We start from the raw sequence: 20,622 nt of genomic DNA, 5'->3' as shown, positions 1-20,622 counted from the left end.
TGGGGATCTGTGGGCCAGATCCCAGCCAGCAGGGCCAGTGGTCAAGGGTGATGGGTTCCCCATCTCTGCTCTGAAACGCTGGAGGGGATAACATCCAAAGTGTACACGAATAGTTGAGTTGTGTACTTTTGTGCGGTGATTTGCATGGAAGTGTCCCATGAGTGCAGCTGTGCACAACAGCGCTGGGGTTAGGGCGGTACAAAATAGTAATACAGTGGTACCTCGGGTTACAGACGCTTCAAGTTACAGACCTTATAGTACCTTGGGTTAAGAACTTTGCTTCAGGATGAGAAGAGAAATCACGCAGTGGCAGCGGGAGGCCCCATTAGCTAAAGTGGTACCTCAGGTTAAGAACAGTTTCAAGTTAAGAACAGACCTCCAGAAGAATTAAGTTCTTAACCCGAGGTACCACTGTAATAATAATAATACCCAGTGCTTTTTTCTGGGGGGACATGGGGACACATACCACTAAACATTTTGTGAATCTTTGTACTTTTGTCCATTTACTGTATTTATTTTTCCCGATTTGAACTATAAAATGGTGATTTTCTAGAGTCAAAATGAGAGTACTCCTAAACGTGTTTTTAGAAAAAAGCACTGATAATACCTATGTTTAGATGGGGACCCGCTAACAAGATCCATTAACAAAAAGTAACTGGACCAAAAGGAATTATTGTGAAAATCCAATATTTAGGGAAGTGCCAATTTTTTGTCCTTGCTCAGGGTACCATATTACCAGTCTGCCCCTGCACACATGGTAGTCCAGCTGTGCACATCGCTGAGTGTACACTTCCCCTAAGCAAATACTTGTGCATATATGGAGACGACTTGTTCCTATTTCCAGCTTCATGTGTGAGCAAACTGACTGCTTCGTTCTTTGCAGAGTTAAGAGGCAATTGCTAGAACTTCTTTCTTCTGAGCCCAGTCATTCAAGGCCTTTCCCCCGTGACTGTTCCACCTGTCAGTGGCAGGGAAATGATAGGAAGGACTATTGTTGAGGTAGCTAAGATGCCGATGGGTGTAGGGTGTTTTGAATCTAACCCACCAGTTTTGTGTGATCTGTGTTAGCTGCCAGTTAGTTTCTGAGCCCAACACAAGGTGCTAGTGTTCATCTTTAAAGCCTGCTCTCATCATTTTCTGGGTGGCCACTTTGAGAACAGGATGCTGGCTAGATGAGCCATTAACTTGTTCCCCCAGGCTATTAAGTTCTTATTCCTCAACAGGATGAGGCACCCTTGACAGTGACCACAGGTAGAACTTCTTCTGTAGTGACACCCATCCTGAGGGATTCCAAGTGCCAGGCCTTCCCACTTTTAGACAGCTAATGAAGACGTGGTTGTTTACTGAATATTTTTGACAGAATATTTCCTCTTGCTGGTGTTCTGGAGTTCTGACAGCTGCTTTGTCACTGTCTGGTCTGAGTTTTTATGCAGATAGTTTGATTTATGATTCCATTGAACTATGCATGGTTTTGTGTTGCTGTTGTCCCTTTTTGATTAGCTGGCAGGATTTTCTTTTGATAAATAGTTGGCATGTAAGTTTTTAAAACAATTTCCACCTTGATATAAGCTGTGCGTAGCTTAGGGGCTTGACAGTTGCTGTAAACAGTACACTTTGCCTGGTTGAGCGTTGCTGTCCCAATAACTTCTGGACAGCACCGGGTTGGGGAAGGCTACTCTGTGTGGTTAGAATGCTTGTGTGAGCAGCATTTCTATCTCTCAGATGGGCTACTGTATTGACTTATTTGGGGCAGTAAAATATACCTGCCTCTTACTGTCTTATATCACTTTCCCATATCTGTCATTCATTCCTGTTCCACTGTGTCTCTCTGTTCTGGTTCCAGCTTAACCATGTCCAAATCACTGAAAAAAATTGTGGAGGAGAGTAGGGAGAAGAACATATTGGAGGTGGACATGTGTGATCGAGGGATCTCTAGCATGCTGGACATATCTGGCTTATGTAAGTATTTCTCTTCTCCCTGCTTTCTCCCATCATGGCTTTCTTGCTCTTCCAAGCATAAGGTTGCGCCTATATTCTTGGGTCTGAACACATGTCACAACCACAGAAGCTGAAGGGCGCATTACTGTAAGAGCCATATATCTTTGGAGAGAAAGACATTTCTGAAGTCCTCTCAGTTGACAAAACTGAAATCAGAGCCCAGAAACGCTTTTGGGGTGTTATCATCTGAAGATTTCCTGAAAAGGGGCAGCTATACATTAAATGTAATGTGTGGAGGTCTGATTCACAGATAAGTTTGTCCAGATAAACACTCTGTATGCCCTAGAGCAGTGGTGAAATGCTGGCTCACATGTCTGTCATACTGTTCAAACCAAATAATACTCCATGGACTTGTATATACATTTAGAACTGTTATTTCCCATGTTACATCCAGCATTAATTATATTCACAGTGGGGGTTTTTAAATAAAAAATTCCTAGAAAAAAAATTATTTATGTTACTTAGGAAAATAGCTCAAGAGTCTGTAGATATCCAATATATTGGGTTATGGTCTAAACTGGCATTTGAAAGCCCAACATTTCTGAAGCCAAACCAATCTGTGTCTGGTTAATGCCTTGGTGGTACATAGACGCCAACTTAGGCCCAATGGGACAGAAATGTAAGAAAATAAATACAGTGAGAGCCTGAATACTTAAAGAGCATTTAGGTAACTTTACAGAATTGTGAGATCTGAAGGACTAGAGGATAAATTAAATTACAGAATCCTCAGCTTCAAGCTTTCTTGAAGTGTTGGTGTTGACCTTTAAAGCCCTAAGCGGCCTCGGCCCAGTATACCTGAAGGGGCGTCTCCACACCCATCGTTCTGCCCGGACACTGAGGTCCAGCACCGAGGGCCTTTTGCCAGTTCCCTCATTGCGAGAAGCAAAGCTACAGGGAACCAGGCAGAGGGCCTTCTCGGTAGTGGCGCCCGCCCTGTGGAACACTCTCCCATCAGATGTCAAAGAGATAAACAACAACTACCAGACATTCAGAAGACATCTTAAGGCAGCCCTGTTCAGGGAAGTTTTTAATGTATGACATATTAGTGTATTTTTGGTCTTTGGAAGCCGCCCAGAGTGGCTGGGGAAACCCAGCCAGATGGGTGGGGTACAAATAGTAAATTATTGTTGTTGTTGTTGTTGTTGTTGTTGTTGTTGTTGTTGTTGTTGTTGTTATTATTATTATTATTTCTTGTTTTTCATGAGTTGAACACCCACTTGCTTATCTGTTACTAGTTTCTGAAGCAACCATTGGAAGATCATCAGGAAGTAAGAAGCTGGGGTTTATTTAAAAGAGCTTTTGCACAAACTGTAAAGGGTCGTTCTGAGGGCAAGAACGTGTCAATTTCTGGATGTAAATAACTTCATATTTTGGAAAACTCTTCTTCTGACGCCATGGATTAAAAAGACTGTAAGAAAGATCATATCAGCTGAGACCTTTCCTTAATCTTCTTGTATGATATGTTCTCTGAAGCGAACATAAATTAGTAATGGTTTTGCTGGCAGTAAAGAAATCTGGAGCAACGGAAGTCTCTCTTTTGTGTCTTAGCGACCTCTCCCCTGAATCTTCCGAGACAGGCGGGTGCTCAGTCTATGCTAATTATCTCGTAAATAATTCAGATATGCTGTAACAGGTTTCTTTTTCACGATGTGACATTAGATAAGTAGCAACACCTGTCTCAAGAGTTCCCTTTGTCTGAAACATTAAATTATCCCATCAGAAATTATCATATTGCTTAATAATGTCAAAGATATTTAAGTTATTTATTGGTTTGTAGCTAGGCAGCTTATTAGGCAGATGCTACACTTCAGCTCCCATTGTGGCATTTGGTTAATTAGGCAGTAGTACTTGCTAATGTCTAGGCCACATGGGGAAAGCGTTAACTCTTTCGGCCAGGAGAAAATGAACATTTGTCATTGGAAATGTCCCATCTATATGCCAAAAGAGGGTTTCTTTTTTAAAAAAAAAAAAAAAAAAGGTCGTGTACCTGAACACACTAGGGTGTACAGTCAGGGACAAGTGCCCCTTGCCCTCTGGTGAGCGTGGCAACTGGCACCACATGAATTTCCACTGCAGTTCTCAAGCAGGTTAAGAAATCGGTGTCACAAAACAATACCGCCTTGTACTAAGAGGGCCCTTTCAAGCAGTGGGAGAAGCACCTACTGTTTATTTCCTCAGTATCCCACACAAATGAGAGAAGACCCTGTCTTTTGCTCAAATTCCCTGTGCACAGGGGGTTTGAGAATGAAATTGGTGGCAGCCAAAAATAGAAGTCTTGGCTGCAATGCCAAACCCAACATTTGTGGACCCCTGGCAAAATCTATTTGTCCTCAGGAAGGCGAGCTTTTGGCGAGTAAAAGGGTGTTGTATAAAGTGTCATTTCTCCCTTGAAAATGAAGAGGGCGGAAGTATCTGACTGCAGTCCTATACGTGTCTACTTGGAAGTACGTCCCATTGGGTGCACAATGGTTATGTTCTACCACTGCTTTTGGTACACCCCTGAAAACCAGTTGCTGACAATCACAAGTGTGCGTACAGTGCTGTTGTGCTCAGTCCCTGCTTGTGTGTTTCCCACAGACATCTGGCTGGCCACTGTGAGAACAGAATGCTGGACTAGGTCGGCCATTGGCCTCATGATTCAGAATAATCTTATGTTCATATGTTACTTTTTTCTGCCTGCCCTAGATTCTTGAGCACCTAGATTCTTTTCTACTCTCCATTGTCTTGGCATTTAAGCCTTATCTTTCTTTAAACTCAGTTTCATGTTGTAAGCTACCTTCTTAAATGTGATGGCGTGTTAATCTAGGAGTAAGCCCCACTGAATTCACTAGGGCTTACTTCTAAGCAGGCATGGTTAGGATTGTGCTGCTTGCCTGCAATCCTGTGCACACTTACTTGAGTTTAAGTCCTACTGAGCTCACTGGGCTTTGCATGTCTGACTAAATATGCATTGGCTAGCACTCTTAGAAGTTACACTTAGCCATTCTTCACTGGCCCTGTACATAAATTACCAGGTAATATTTTCAGCTCCCTAGGTAAAGAAGTTATTTCCAAATTATGACGAGTTGGCATAAACTTCAAACCCCTTTCAAGATCTGTAATAATGTCAACTTTCTATTTTTTTCCTGTCTTCTTTGTTTTCATGAGTCTTACGATGGCAGCATAAGGAATCTTCTGAAATCATCTGCTACTTTCTAAAGCATTGAAAATGAAGCTAGGATGCCATCTTGTGGATCTGGTGACATAGTTTAGCACAGTCCTTTCTTTAAGGGTTTTGCTGTCAAATTCCTTCAGTGACATTCCCCCCCCCCTTAACTCTCAAAACTGCCTGTCATTACGCTATGTTTAGTTACAGCAATTAATCACAAAGAAATTGTCAGTTACCAAGAGAATAAGTTTCCTGTAGGATATGAATTGTGACAATGTGGTAATCTTCCCCTTCGTAATAATTTTGTCGAGTTGCCAGTCTAGTTCTGTTTTAATGTAATCTCTAGTCCAAAGGGCCATCTTTTGTAACCTGTTAGGCTATACCTTACTAGGAATGTATGTGGGTATTTATTCTCTACCATTCAGATGCATTCCTACTGAAGTTTGTCTCTCTCCTTCTTCCCCAATGCAATTTTGCCCTGTTTATACTTTTATTGTCTCTCTTCATTTACAGTCACTCTGTCCCATATCACACAGCTGGTCCTCAGTCACAACAAGCTGACAAGTAAGTACATTTCTATTCCTAAGTATTTTATTTCTTGCCTAAGCACAAAGGAACTTGTCTACTGATTCCTTAGATTGCAAGGCCTGTGGCTGTGGTTCATTTTGGGAGAGGGCTGCCGTACGGTCAGATGGTGCTTCTTGTCCTTCTAGGACCAGCTGCCAAGTCCCTGGTCAAAATTCTGGGCCAAATATATGAAGGGCCAAACAATGTGTTATGGTCAATGCATAGTGTGTCCCCCCCCCCTTTAAATGCTGGTCTGGGTGAGAGGGTTGCTGGTTATCACCAGGACAGCAGCTTGTCTGGATGGAGGATGGAAAGGGTTGGTGTGTGTGCATCAAACTAGCCTGCCCCCAAAGCAAACATTAGATGTAAATCTACCTGCTTTTGCCTCTGACCCTGCTAACTACTGGCCCCCAAATAGAAATATGGCCCTTGGGCTGAAAGGTAATCTCCACCCCTGCCATAACATCATGTTTTAAGATTGTGAACCTTCTGTTTTTGTTTTTTTTAAATATATTTATTGAAGTTTTACAAATTATATCAAACAAAACAATACACACAAACACAAAAAAAGAACAAGTATAATTTCAGAACCTTATTTTCTTAAAACTTACTTCACCGACCTCCTCATACCTCCCCTTTCTGCATTCCCATTTTAAATATTTAGTTCAGCAAATCCTCACCCTTAATTTTATCTAATTGTCAACCTTTCTTTTCTTTTAACTTAATCTTTACAGCTGTACTCCATTTAATTTTTAAAGCCACCTCATTCTAACACACATTGATTTTGCAATATTTCTTAAGATAGTTCTTAAATTTCTTCCAATCTAAGATTGTGAACCTTCTGACAGGTCTGTTCCACTTCCCGTGGGCAGTGTGCGGTGTTGCAGACTGGCATCTGGGACCCCCAGTGACCCAGATTGGGGGCAGAGGGATTCCGGCCGCATCACACCCCCTCCCCGGCCGACCAATCGGGCAGCAAGGGGGCGTGGCCGCATGAGGTTTAAACCGCAGCACGGCCGGGGGGTGGCCTCCTTCATCTTAAGAGCTTTCTGAGAGCTCTTCTTGGAACTCTCTGTAGCATTGATAAGGGATAGAGCTTTCTCATTAGTAGCACCCCAGCCACTGTTGGCCCACCATGCCTCATTTGCCACTTCTACCCTCTTTTAGAAAATTTCTGGAAACGTTTCTCTATGGGATGGCTTCCTCTCTCCCCAAAATTGATTGAGTTTCCTTGATCTGTAAACCCACCTTTAATTGGAATGATCCTATACCATAAAACTCTACTCCTATATATTATAACAGCTGGTCAGAATCTTGTATGCACATCCTAGGGAAGCTCTCAGAAAACTCATAAAATACATCTTTTTGGGGGAAGCTCTGGAAACAACTAAATATTGTTAAGTTAGCAGCTACGTTTAAAGAGAGAGATTTAGAGTTATCAGAGGTTGGAGTTCAGCTACTCCATATATGAAGGAAGAACTGGGAATTTTCAAGACAAGGAATAAATGGTATGCATTTATAGGCTCAAATAATTTTTCTATGAATGGAGAGCAAGCAGGGTCACTTTTTTTAGAAGGAAGAATAAGAAGTTAGTCATCATTTTTTTAAAAATCCATTTATTTGTTTAAGGAATTGTATTAAATTTTAAAAGATACTTTGTACCCTATTTTACATCTATGTTATTTATTTTTAACATATAGATCAATATAAATTATATTGCATAATGAAAATTTACAAATAAAGGGTTTTTTTAAACAAAAAATATAATCAGCATAAAACAAATCAGGCTAAAGCAAACCATGTTAAGAATTACTATGAAAGTACTGCTGAAATAGGTCTTAATAATGCAGTAGGCAGTGAACTAAAGTAGTGCTAATACAATTTTTAATGCAGTTTTTAATAAAAAAAACACATGTATTTGTATTTAATTTTAAATTGTGGTTTGGAAACTTCTACCCCTTGTAAGGCACCAAGCAAATTGCTGGAGGTTGGGGTAGAGGTTGAATAAATAAAAATAAATGCCTATTCCTTACCAGCCTCCCCTAAAAGACTGAATCTCACTTTTATTATTTGTCACTTTGGACACTCTTGACCTAATCCCTTAAAAAGATACAATTAATTGTCTGAGTAGATAGTCCTCAAAATGACTTGGAGAAAACAGTGTCGATGACACTTGATATGCCCCACTAAGGTCATATTAGCATCTCTTACTGGTTTTCTGGCATATAAATGAGTGTGCCTGCTTTGCTGTTCTGTTGTTTATAGTAAATATGTCCATTTTCTAAGACAATAAATATGCATGAATGGTGTCCAGTATTTTCCAGTTAGTAAGTTATATCCAATGCAAGTTACACTTGGAGTAGACCCACTGAAATCAGTGGGCCTGCCTAACATAGGGACATGCATTTCAAATGGGTCTACTCTAACTTAGTTGGATACAATTCAGTGTTTCATCCGTCACCCTGCCAAAAACGGGCAGCCCTATATCATTACAGTAAGTCATGATGTCCTGCTTTCGTTCTTTTGCTTTCACATCTCCATTTTTTAGACATTTTTCTTAGCGTGCTTTTCATCTTTCTATCAATAAATCTGCCACGTGTAGGCACACCAGTGTCTGCCTCATCCACAGATCAGCAAAGGAGAATATGCTTGCATGCATCTGTCACTGGAAAAAATATGCATGATTTCAAGCCATTAAGACAAAAAGAGAAGGAGGCAGCAGCAAAGGGGGGTCGCTATAGATTTTAAATGCAAATTCTTCAAATAAGGTTCGGTTTCCTTAAACCTTGGCTTCCTTATCTGCCATACTATAAGGCTTTTCTGGAGATTTTAGGAGCTGCTGCACATCAAATTATATATCTTTCTGGATATCTGCGGCAATCAACCATGAAATTTGAGGAATTGTTTCAGCTACTTGACCAATACTAGTCCTTTCAGAAAAAAGAGAGAAAATTAACTCTTGCCTAGATAGGATGGATTGGATCCAGTCCAAGGTGAGCATCATGAAAAGGCTATGAATGAGAGCCTGAAGCAACAGGTAACAAACTTACCAAGCAAAGCAAGTAAGCTCATATATTTTTGTTGAGAGGATAATGCAAAGAGGGGGAATGTTCTACATCTTGCCTGGGAGCCAGTCCTGCTTACCTCTGAGTAGACATGTACGGGGTTCCACCGGGTTCCCAAAGTCTGCAGACATCTCAACAAGGTTTTGGAGGCCCTTTAGATATTACTACTGACAATTATGGTTTATTTAATTTTTTTCATTTATTACATTTGTATCCCTCCTCAAATTTGCATAAATGGTTCTCCCCCCTCAATTTTTTCATAACAACATCCTGCAAGATAGATTTCAGTTGAGAGTAAGCTATAGCAAGGTGCAAATCTTGGCTAAGGGATTCAGTCCTGGTCTGACATGCTATCCATTGCACCAGGCATGCATTAAGTGTGGTCAGGAATGACTACTGCAGCAGCTCCCTGCTCAGTCCAACAGTTAGCTGCAGAGGTAAGCCAAACAGACAAGGAAAGGCTGGCAGGGTGGCCTTGAAGAGAGACTCTTGACTCAGCTGGTGGATAAACACATAGTGGGTGGCCCGATTAGAGGGGATTCCAAGCAGGGAGGGAGCAAGGGTGGAGGCATACCAGAAGAAGAATAAAGTGAAGATCTAGGCTCAGAGCAAGTCTTGTCACAATAGGAGGAAGAAAAAGGCAGAAGTTCTGGGGCTAGACACCCTAGTAGCAAGCCAAGAGGGCATGGGGCAACTGAGGGAAAGGAGAGACTACTTACACACTTGATGGTGGAGGGATTATTGGGGAAACAAGGCAGATTAAATAAACAGATCTCAGAGGATGTGAAGGGCTCTAAACTAATCTGAGTGGACATCTCACCAGGTTTCTTCCAAAGGAAAGTGAACCCCTTGGGTCTCTGAAGACCACTGGGATCCATAGTGGGAGAGCTCTTATTATTGGGAACTCTAGAAGGGCCAAGGATATTGGTAGTGTTGTAGCACTTTTCAATCACTTCCCACTTTTCCTTGTTCCTCTAGCTGCTGGAAAGAGTTTTCTGAAGATCACTGCTTAGCACAGTGGTGGGGAACCTGCTGCTCTCCAGATGTTGGCCTCTAGCTCCCATCAGACTCATCTAGCATAACCAGTGGCCAGGGGTGATGAGAGCTGTAGCTCAGCGACATCTGGAGGGCCACATGTTCACCCACTGGCTGAGCCACATACATGTTTTGTTTTGCTTCCTTGGAGGCTCACATCTCTGCAGCTTTCTCCATTAGAATTCTGGACCATCAAGGTTCTGTTTTCCTTCTCTTAAACTGTCTTCTATCCAATAATGACCACCAATATCTTTTGTCAGAGTTCAGCAGTTTTCAAGTTACTCAATGATAATCTGCTCCAGCTTCCAATTGGACTAGGAATGAGTCGTCCTGGTTTCTGGAGGTATGCAGAAGGCCTCTGCCGCTTCTCTTTCTTCTCTTCTCACCAGATAATTCACTAATAAATATATCTGTTTCTTTATTATTGCCACTCTATCTGTTTCTTGTTAGGAATGACTCTTTAGTTTGCAACTTGTGGGAGTTCAGGGTTGTCATAAACTACCTAGCATATTACTTTCAACCTGATTGCAAATACTTTTGAGAGGTCACTTTTTGGACCTAATTTATGTGAAAAATTGCTGGTGTTGATGCACATGACATTTTCAGAAGGTTAGTTATTTTTGTTTCTCTCTTTTTTTAAGAAGTGCTGTTCGTAAAGTGATTTTTTTTTTAAAAAGACAGAAGCATTGTCTGACTTGTCCAGTGGAGGTCACTATTGAGATTATTATTATTTCTTTAAAAGCCACTTGGTGAAACTTCAGGAAACTTGTGACAGTATGCAAGGGTTTATTATTGAATGCTTTTTTGTGAGTTATAAGGCAACTTGCAGTTCCATCTTTGATGGACCCTAATTCTATAACCATACCTGTTCTAGGATTTTTCTGGCTTTGTTCTGCTCTCTATCTTCAGATGTTAAGAGCAAGTACTTGTTGGCCAGTTGCGCAGTCTGTTCCACAGTTGTCTGGTTGCTTTGCATTAATGTCACAGGTGGAGAACCTGTGGTTCAGAAGGAAGAAGTGGATCCAGGCATTTGAGCAAAACAGAGGAACCTGTGGCTATTATTGGACTCACATCAGCCCCAGCCAGCATGGCCAATGATCAGGGAGGATGGGACTTGCAGTCCAACAACATCTGGAAGGCTGCAGGTTCCCCATCCCTGATCTATACAATTTCCCCTTTCAGAATTTAGAAACACATACTTGAAAGAGATTGTGGGTAGAGAGAACACAAGAGGATCGTTTTCAGCGGCCACACTCAAACTTTGGAATTTCCTCTCTAGGGACATTTGCCTCATCCCTTCCATGATGGCATCCTGGTGAGGGAGAAAGCTTCTCTCTCTCTCTTTTTAAATCTGAATTTCATTTGACTGGAATGAATATTTTCTTAAGGAGTGCTGCCTTTGCTTCTGGGCTTGTTCATCTATTGATTTTTGGTGTGTGATTTTTATGGTATATTTACTTTTTGATGAATTTTCTTTTTTTTAGAAGCCACCTTGAGCAAGCATTGTGCTGGGAATTCAGGATATCAATACTATAAATAAATAGAAGTGGTTACTTAAGTAAAAGTCAGCTGAAGATTTGTTTGTAAGCAGCTTGGATTTTAAACGGCAGTCTCACGCCTGCCCTTCACAGCTATGTTTAACATGGAGATATTGAAAACCTTTATATGTTTCAGTTTGCTGTCCAGAATTAGAAATAACAATGGGCAAACTCTGCCTGTGTTAACTCTGGAGCCACAGTAAAGCAATATGCACGTTAAGGGATATTTCTTTGCATTGTTCCAAGTTAAGTCCCTGGCATCGCCATTTGAAAGGATCAGTTATGGGGTGATGAAAAACATTTTAGCCTAAGGATTTGCAGAGCTGCAGCCTTTCTAGGCTAAATTAGCCTACTAGGCTAAATGGTCTGAACTTGTATAAGAAAGCTTCCTATGTTACAGCAATCCTGGGCAGGCCAGGACTGTAGCTGGAAAATATATGATGTGTTGGTCTTGCTTCAGCTAGGAAGGTCTGGATGAGATCAGTCCTGAAAGGGATGTTGAGAGCTGTCTTGCAGGGCATACATTAGTTTGAACACAGTCAAAAATAATCTAAACATCTTCAGGCAAACAAAAGCCATAGGACTTCCAAACTTAAAAAATAAATAAAAATGCTCGTTTAATATGAGGGCTTACAGCTTTAATCCATTTCCCCTCATGTGAATCCTCCCAAGTTAAATGCTTAGATGGTTAAGACGGCTGAAATTTCAATCAAAGCCATTCTCAATTATATGAAAATAGAGGCTGGCAATATCTTTGTACAATACCTGTGTCAAGCCATCTTTCATTTGTTAAACTAAAAAATGTCCTTTTTTCTGAAGCTTAGAGTAAAATCAATAACCATCTTTTAGTCAGGCTGCATGCTGAAGGGATTTAGAAAATATATAATCTTGTCGGGGGGGAGCACATTGCTATGTAAACTGAACATTGGGAAAAGGTTTAATATTAATTTCATTCTGACATTCCAGGTTAATCTGCACACATTGCCTCTTGTTGCTCAAACCATAACTCCCCCCTCCCTTGAACTGGTCCCAGGATGATGCAGAAATCTTGTTGAAACCAATCAGATCTTGGTCTGGTTAATGGATGATGATGATGATGATTTTATTGTTTATACCCCGCCCAACTGGCTGGGATGAGAGCCCACTTGAGAACCCTTTGCACATCACTCTGAGTTCCAAGATAGAAGAAGGGCAGACATGTTTGGGTTAAAAAGAGTTGATGGGTACAACTACTATGCATGTATTTTTAAAAAAAGTAGGTGCCACCTATTTCTCCTAAAAGAATTGAGGTGGTTGAGAAACAGTAATAAAAGTTAAACAAAGCAAACATAATCCCTAAATTCTAGTATATACTCTGGTTTTAAAAATTAACACTGTCCAGCCCATTTAACAAATCCCGGCAGCACAAAAATAGCATAAGCTATCAAAAACTGCATCAGTAACAAAAGCCACGTTGTCACCAACAACCTGAAGCAATGTGGTTCTCAAAAGAGTATATAAGAGATCATGGCAAGTGTGGCAGGAAGATTCAAGGACAATCAATATTATATTTTGGGAATAATCATGTTCTTATGTAACTGCATTGTTTTATAATTTCTGGATATCCCACGATCATATTATAAAGTAGTTGTGTTCACCAAGCACTGCTAGGAATTGTTTATTTATGTTTTCTAACTTATTTCTCATAAAAAAAATTCGGTGTGGCATAAGCACATTTTTATTCTGAAAGTGTGACCGAGAGAAAAAGAAGTTTGAGAACCACTGCAATAGAGTGATGAGGACTTAACAAACCCTGCTCAGAAAGACATTCCATAGGGTAGGTGCCACAACATAAAAGGCCCTGCCTATAATTGACACTCATGAGGTCAAGGGATTTGAAGCAGAGCCTCAGGTGATATTTTCATTTCTGATTTGTTTATTAATTAATTAACTAATGATGGGAAGGTTAGTAGATTTCACAGGTGGTTGAGGGGGTGGTGAGAAAACGATATCTAGGACACAGCTTCATATGCCTGAGATAAGGACAGGGGGTATGTATCAGAACTGTAAGGAAATAAATGGTAAAAAAACCGATTGTCATCAGAGGGGTTATCTAAGACTTTAAAAGCTTAACAATGCAAACTCCCATCATCACTGGCCATAGGCCATGCCGGCTGGGGCTAGTGGGAGTTGTATTCCAGTGACAGCTGAAGATGTTGAATACCCCTCCTGCAGCTCTAATCCAGGATGCATTCAGATCTTCAGTTGTTTTCCAGAAGATGCAGCCTTTATTTGAAAGACTTTGTCATAAAATGTTGTCACTTGCACCAAAGTGGCTTGAGGAGGAACGTTCCATTCAGCACAGAGTGCGCACAGCGTCTGCATAAGTTAGCTTTAATTCACATTTAGCATCATTTGTCCTCTTAAATTGCACTGATTTAGTAAGGAGAGTAAAATAATCTCTCATCCTGTCAGAAGGGCCGGTACCCACAGAACAGGGTTTAATTGCATTAGGGAGCTGCATCGTGTCTGCCTGTGTGTAGTTTGGGGATGTGGGATTGCTGGGGGGATACTTTGCTCAAATCCTTTTGCCTGCTTTCCCTGTGTTCATAGTGCACACTGTTCACCCAGCCTTTCCCTGAGGATTGGTCCAGCTACGTGGACATACACTTCTCTCTACTAGTCAGAGGGGTAACTGCTAGGGGGGCAGCCTGCTGTAGTCACTTAGGCTTCTGCACAATCTATAACCCTGTGCAGTCGGCAAAGCCAATGGATGGAAATTGTATTTAACCACCATGAGGTGGGCTGCAGCTTCACCATCCCAATACAGTGGACGCTCGGGTTGCGAATGTGCTCCGTGTGGGAGGCACGTTCGCAACCCACAGCGCCGCGTCTGCGCACATGCGGGTTGCGATTCAGTGCTTCTGCATGTGCGCAAAGCACGATTTATTGGTTCTGCACGAGCGCAGAAACCTGGAAGTAACCCGTTCCGGCACATCCAGGTTTCGGCGCGTCCATAACCCAAAAACGCGCAACCTGAAGCATCTGTAACCCGAGGTATGACTGTATATGGAGAGCCAGTGTGGTGTAGTGGTTAAGAGCGATAGACTCGTAATCTGGGGAACCGGATTCGCGTCTCTGCTCCTCCACATGCAGCTGCTGGGTGACCTTGGGCCAGTCACACTTCTGTGAAGTCTCTCAGCCCCACTCACCTCACAGAGTGTTTGTTGTGGGGGAGGAAGAAAAAGGAGAATGTTAGCCGCTTTGAGACTCCTTCAGGTAGTGATAAGGCGGGATATCAAATCCAAACTCTTCTATATAACTATGGGGGATGTTTCAAAATTGTTTCAGTATTGAATGAAGGTGTTGTCATCTGTCTCAAGAGACAATAGAGTGTGCTTCCAGGGGTAAAATCAGGCAGCTGCATTAGCAGCATCAAAGTGGCCACCCTGGGGTGCAGGCCTAGCAGAAGGCAGTTTCTGCACATTTTGTAGAAGAAAGTGAGGGGCAGGTGGGGCTCATCAACCTGGGAAGGTAACCCATCTAACAGAAGAATAACTTCAGTCTTAGACCTCTGCTGCCTTAGGGGATATCTTAGGGAGAAAAAAAGTCTAAGGAGCAAACCCTACACAAATCTGGAACGGAGTCCCTAAGACAGTTGGATGGTGCCTTGTACACCTCCTTCTGGCAACTCCGGCAGCCAAGCTGGTGCCAAACATATTGCTTTGTTTTCCTTTGGGCCACATCAGCAAGGCCGGGGGTGGGGGCGGGTCTTGTCACCTGGGCAGCCCAGGACCTCCATACACACTGAAAGAAGTAATCTAGATTCAGGAAGGTAGCCGTGTTGGTCTGACGCAGTTGAAATAAAATAATAAAAAAATAGTCCAGTTTGTTCTAGGTATAAGCTTTTGTGTGCATGCACACTTCTTCAGATACACAGAAACCAGTGTATCTGAAGAATACGCTGTATTCTTCAACGTATTTGAAGAAGGGTGCATGCAAACGAAAGCTTATGCTGTACCTAGAACAAACTTAATTGGTCTCTAAGGTGCTACTGGACTATCTTTTAATTTTTTTATTTTGAAGGAAGTAATGAGAAGAAAAACCTAGGAAATGAAGGGCTCATACTCTACCGTGTAAATATTTGTTTCATTGGGTTTAATGGGATGTGAGCTATTCCTTAGATGATACTTTGGCAAATTATTTGGATGTATATGTTCTTCAATCTGCTACCTACATTGCTGTTAGGCATCCAGAACCATTATCCAGATAATCTGAAACACAAGGATGCAAACCAATTATTTCTATAGACTTCATTGTGTCTGAATGGGCATAAATTTTAGGAATTCAGTTTAACTGGAATATGGATCATGTTGAAATTGTGTCCTCGGGTGATAATACAGTGGAAAGCTTGAATGGATACAATCCCCTAAAACATGTAAACATTATTTGCTTGCTTAGATTTTGCCTTAATAGCTCAACATGAAAATTAAACCCATATAGAGTCTTAATCTTTATCTGAGTAGTAGTATTCATATCATGCAACTGTATTTTTTTCATATTTCTAGGTAGTATCAACACATTGATCTGTGGCTAATCTGATGTAACCGTGTGTGTGTGTGTGTGTGTGTGTGTGTGTGTGTATTGATCACAGCACTTACCTCTTGGGACGCATATCAAAAAATGGCCCAGCTGAACAGTTCATTATTTAAAGTTGAGCGTTAATTGTTACAATTTAACTGAATTTTAAATGAATGTCTACTTGGGATAATAGGTTATTTAAACAGCAATCCAAATGGGCTATTTTATTTGGAATGCATTTTTGCTTCAATTTTGTTCATGATGGAGCCAAATAAAAATGTTATTTAGGGCATCCATATGATCAATTTATAGCATATAGATGTGCGCTTGTTGTTGTTCCCTGTGGGAATCCAGGTGTCTTTTGAGACGGTGTTTTTGATGCAAGAATACCCACACTCAGTCTGCAGATTTACATCATTTTCCTTCCAGTTTGCCTGCCCATCAATGACAATTGTTAATGGCGTATGGCTTTGCAATTGACACAGGCAGCAGTTGGATAGTAAACATATCTTCACTGCCCCATAAGAAGGGACAAAATGGTATTCAGAATGTTCCGTCATTTAAAGAAGGAAAATGGGGTTTCTAATTCTTGCTTGAGAATGTGTGGACACTGCCTGGTAGTGAAGTAGTTATGGCCACCGACTTGGAGGACCGCGGAAGAGGAATTTGGCAAATTCATGGAGGATAAGACCATCAATGGCTACTAGCCATGATAGTTATGTTCTGCTTCCACTCTACGCCAGTTTTGTGGAATCACAAGCAGGGAGGGTCCTTCGTTCAAGGTTTCCCATAGGCCATTGTTTGTTTGTTTTTAAAAAAAATAAAATTAATTTTCAAGAATTTTAAACAAACAAACATACATCTTAACTGTACTTAATCCAGTCTTAGAGACATTGTTAAATGACTTCCTCGAATTCCTCTGGCTGAGTTTCATTGTATATCATTGTAACAGTTTTCCAAAACCAATTTTCTCATAAAATTAACTTAGTCACTTAATATCTTTCTTCCTTTTCATTTTAACTTTAAACATATTATTCTTTAACATCACAAATTTAAATCCTAAGTCTATCTGGTATTTGCAAGTTTTTCCAATTAAGTTATTGTAGCAGATTTAACTAAGTAGTCTTTGAATTTCATCCAATCATCCTGGTACTCCTCCTTCTGGTCGCGGACTCTTCCAGTCACGTCGCCCAGCTCTGAAAAGTCCATCATCTTCATCTGCCATTCCTCCACTTTTGGGACTTCTTGTGTTTTCCAATTCTTAGCTAACAAGATTCATTGTGATGGGCCATTGGCTTGATCCAAAGATTCTTCTTATGTTATTATGATGAATCCAGGGCACAACTTTTTAGGAAAATTGTTACCTGCACAAAAAGCAGCAAGCTAGGCACAACATGTGTATCTTGGAGTACCTGCACCAGGGACCCCCCCCCTAACCTGACAGAGCTCCCTTGCATGTGTTATGACCCTCTGAGACACAGATGTAACTTTAGCAAGCTTGCTTGATTGTCATGCAATGCATGAAGGTGGCACAGGGTGCAACTAGCTAAGCTTTACAGGGTTTCAATATTTTGAACAATTAGTAGTTTCATAAATTTTATTTTAAAAAATAACTAAAAAACGTTTTTCTGCTGACCTCTGCTGGTCCATTCCCTCCACTGCATTACTTAACATTCCTTCTGCCAGGTTGCAGATATGTGCAGATATGTGTTGTTGTTTAGTCGTTTAGTTGTGTCCGACTCTTCGTGACCCCATGGACCAGAGCACGCCAGGCACTTCTGTCCTCCACTGCCTCCCGCAGTTTGATCAAACTCATGCTGGAAGCTTCAAGAACACCATCCAACCATCTCATCCTCTGTCGTCCCCTTCTCCTTGTGCCCTCCATCTTTCCCAACATCAGGGTCTTTTCCAGGGAGTCTTCTCTTCTCATGAGGTGGCCAAAGTATTGGAGCCTCAGCTTCACGATCTGTCCTTCCAGTGAGCACTCAGGACTGATTTCCTTAAGAATGGATAGGTTTGATCTTCTTACAGTCCATGGGACTCTCAAGAGTCTCCTCCAGCACCATAATTCAAAAGCATCAATTCTTCGGCGATCAGCCTTCTTTATGGTCCAGCTCTCACTTCCATACATCACTACTGGGAAAACCATAGCTTTAACTATATGGACCTTTGCTGGCAAGGTGATGTCTCTGCTTTTTAAGACGCTGTCTAGGTTTGCCATCACCTTTCTCCCAAGGAGCAGGCGTCTTTTAATTTCGTGACTGCTGTCACCATCTGCATTGATCATGGAGCCCAAGAAAGTAAAATCTCTCACTGCCTCCATATCTTCCCCTTCTATTTGCCAGGAGGTGATGGGACCAGTGGCCATGATCTTCGTTTTTTTGATGTTGAGCTTCAGACCATATTTTGCGCTCTCCACTTTCACCCTTAATAAAAGGTTCTTTAATTCCTCCTCACTTTCTGCCATCAAGGTTGTGTCATCTGCATATCTGAGGTTGTTGATATTTCTTCCGGCAATCTTAATTCCGGCTCCGGATTCATCCAGCCCAGCCTTCCGCAATGTGCATATTTAGTTACATACAAACATGGGTTATCCCCAACACCCTCCAAAAGTGTGTTCCTTGGAGTTTGGGGGTATTTCACATCAGGGTGGAAGATGGCATGGGGATGGGCTGCACAGGGAGGGAGGGAGGACTTGGCAAAAATCACCTCCCACCCACTCCCATCAGTGAAGGCACCTGCTGGATCAAGAACCCTTCCGTTACTGGAAGGGCGCCAATTGGATCCCATTCATAAGAGTGGTTATTTCTAGGTGAAGCAAAGGTCCTATTTAGTCCAGTTATTCTCTTGCCCAATGATCTGCAAGGTGTCTTTGGGAAAACAGGTCAGTAGTAGCCAACCCTTGTTATCTGTCCCCATCACCTTGTAACCAGCGGTATGCTACTACCTTTTTAATAGATATCTGCCAATGAATATTAGATAAGTTGTCATGCATGAATTTTCTGAACCTTGTTACAGAAAGTATTTCTGGTCCATAAATAGAAGGGTGGCATGTTTCATGCTGTTGTTGGTTTTTTTGAGGGACTTATGCTTCTCTTTACAGCTGTGCCTGCAAACATTGCAGACCTCCGGAATTTAGAAGTGCTCAACTTTTTCAACAATCAGATCGAGGAGCTGCCAATTCAGATTAGCAGCCTTCAGAAGCTGAAGCACTTGAACCTGGGGTGCGTATCCGTCCTGATCAGTTGCTGGCACGGGCCAAATGTGGCCCTCCAGGGCTTTCAACCCAGCCCTTTCCCCATGCTCCATCCCTCAGTGGCCCTTCTTCACTTCTCCGGTGGGTTTGCCTGGCTAGAATGAGTTCTTGAACTCTTTTGATGCCGCTTGGTTGCCTGGATTTAGGGGAGAGGAAGACACATACCGTATTTTTCTGTGTATAAGACGCCCCCTATTTTTAGGGTCTCCAACTTAAGAAAATGGGGGGTGAGATTTCCCAGAGTTGTTGAGCTTTCTTTGCAGAGGATTGCCCATATTTGGTGAGCTTTTTTTATGGGGGGTTCCTGAAACTCACTCACCAAAAGAACCCACCAGTTGTCTGTCCCCTCGCTGGCAGAAGCCACCAGTCGCCCCCCCCCCAATTGCTGCAGCGACTGGGGGTGGCCAAAAATTGCTCACCCAAAAACCCACTATCATGTCCACTCACCGGCAGAAGCCGCCAATTGCCGCAGCGACAGCAAATCAACACCAACCCTTTTCACAGCCACCAATGACACAAACAATAGCCGCTGACAGTCTCTGGCTAGCTAAATCAACCAGTCGCATGTCACCAATATGCACTGACTGTGTATAAGACATTTGTTAACTTAATTTTTTAAGGAAAAAACCCTCGTCTTATACACGGAAAAGTATGGTATTTGTACAGAAGCTAGCCAGTTGTACAAAGGCAAAATTCTCAGAATGGTTTACCAGTCAACCTCTCTTCCCAGGGAACTGTTTATTGAGCCTTCATCCTGATTTGTTTGCAGAGATATTAGATGACACTGGTTATTTAAGCAGCATTCATTCTGATTTGTTTGCTGGGAGGTGAGATGGTGTTGCACTAAAGAAAGCGTTGCCCTACACTTTCCAGCGCATTTCTCCATCACTTCCCTCATTGAAAAAAGGCAAATGTTTTGGAGAAGCAGATCTGTTGCACAAGATCTTCCAATCAACTGTAATTGTGCAACCTGAATTTCCCAGTATGTGATTGAATCCCACCCAAAATAGCAACATTCTGGAAGCACCCTTTCTCTTTTTAAAGGACATTTCCTTAGCCATTGTGAGTTTTTAATGTGGCTGTTTTTGTTTCTTTGTGTTATTGGTGGGTTTTTCCTTTTTTATGGGCTTTTAGATTATGTTATTGTTGGTGTGTCACCTTATGCAGCATCCAAAGCAAATGTACAAGAGAGAATGTGGTCAGTAAAGTCTAAAATGGCTTAACAGAGAGAAACAAGTGATACAGGCAACTCCTCATTTATGCGGGAGTTACGTTCCAAGGCACTGCACGTTTAAGTGAAATCGCGTATATTGGGAATGCCGCTGAAAAAGCCTGCAAACATCCTCCCAACCTCCTTGCTCAAACTCCAACTCTCAACAGGCCTCAAAGGTCGGTGCAAGAGCTCCTGGGATTGCACTTGCAAAGGCTTGTGGGATTGCTCGGCGCTGTTTCTGC

The 20,622-nt window shown here is 41.8% G+C and overlaps 1 protein-coding gene across 1 annotated transcript in view; it reads left to right on the top strand.

The window, feature by feature from the left end:
- Nucleotides 1-20,622, top strand: part of RSU1 (Ras suppressor protein 1) — a 64,453-nt gene that overhangs the window by 495 nt on the left and 43,336 nt on the right. Inside the window, exons 2-4 of the mRNA XM_081163295.1 lie at nucleotides 1,844-1,959; nucleotides 5,660-5,710; nucleotides 19,015-19,135. Coding sequence (XP_081019421.1) covers nucleotides 1,851-1,959; nucleotides 5,660-5,710; nucleotides 19,015-19,135 — 281 coding nt within the window. The 5' untranslated portion in view covers nucleotides 1,844-1,850. The remainder of the gene's footprint in view (nucleotides 1-1,843; nucleotides 1,960-5,659; nucleotides 5,711-19,014; nucleotides 19,136-20,622) is intronic.

The sequence above is a fragment of the Podarcis bocagei genome (assembly GCF_964188305.1).
Source record: "Podarcis bocagei genome assembly, chromosome: 12".
In the NCBI taxonomy this organism is placed as follows: Eukaryota; Metazoa; Chordata; class Lepidosauria; order Squamata; family Lacertidae; genus Podarcis; species Podarcis bocagei.
The sequence above is the reverse complement of the archived record's forward strand: the minus strand, read 5'-3'. Positions and strand labels throughout refer to the sequence as shown.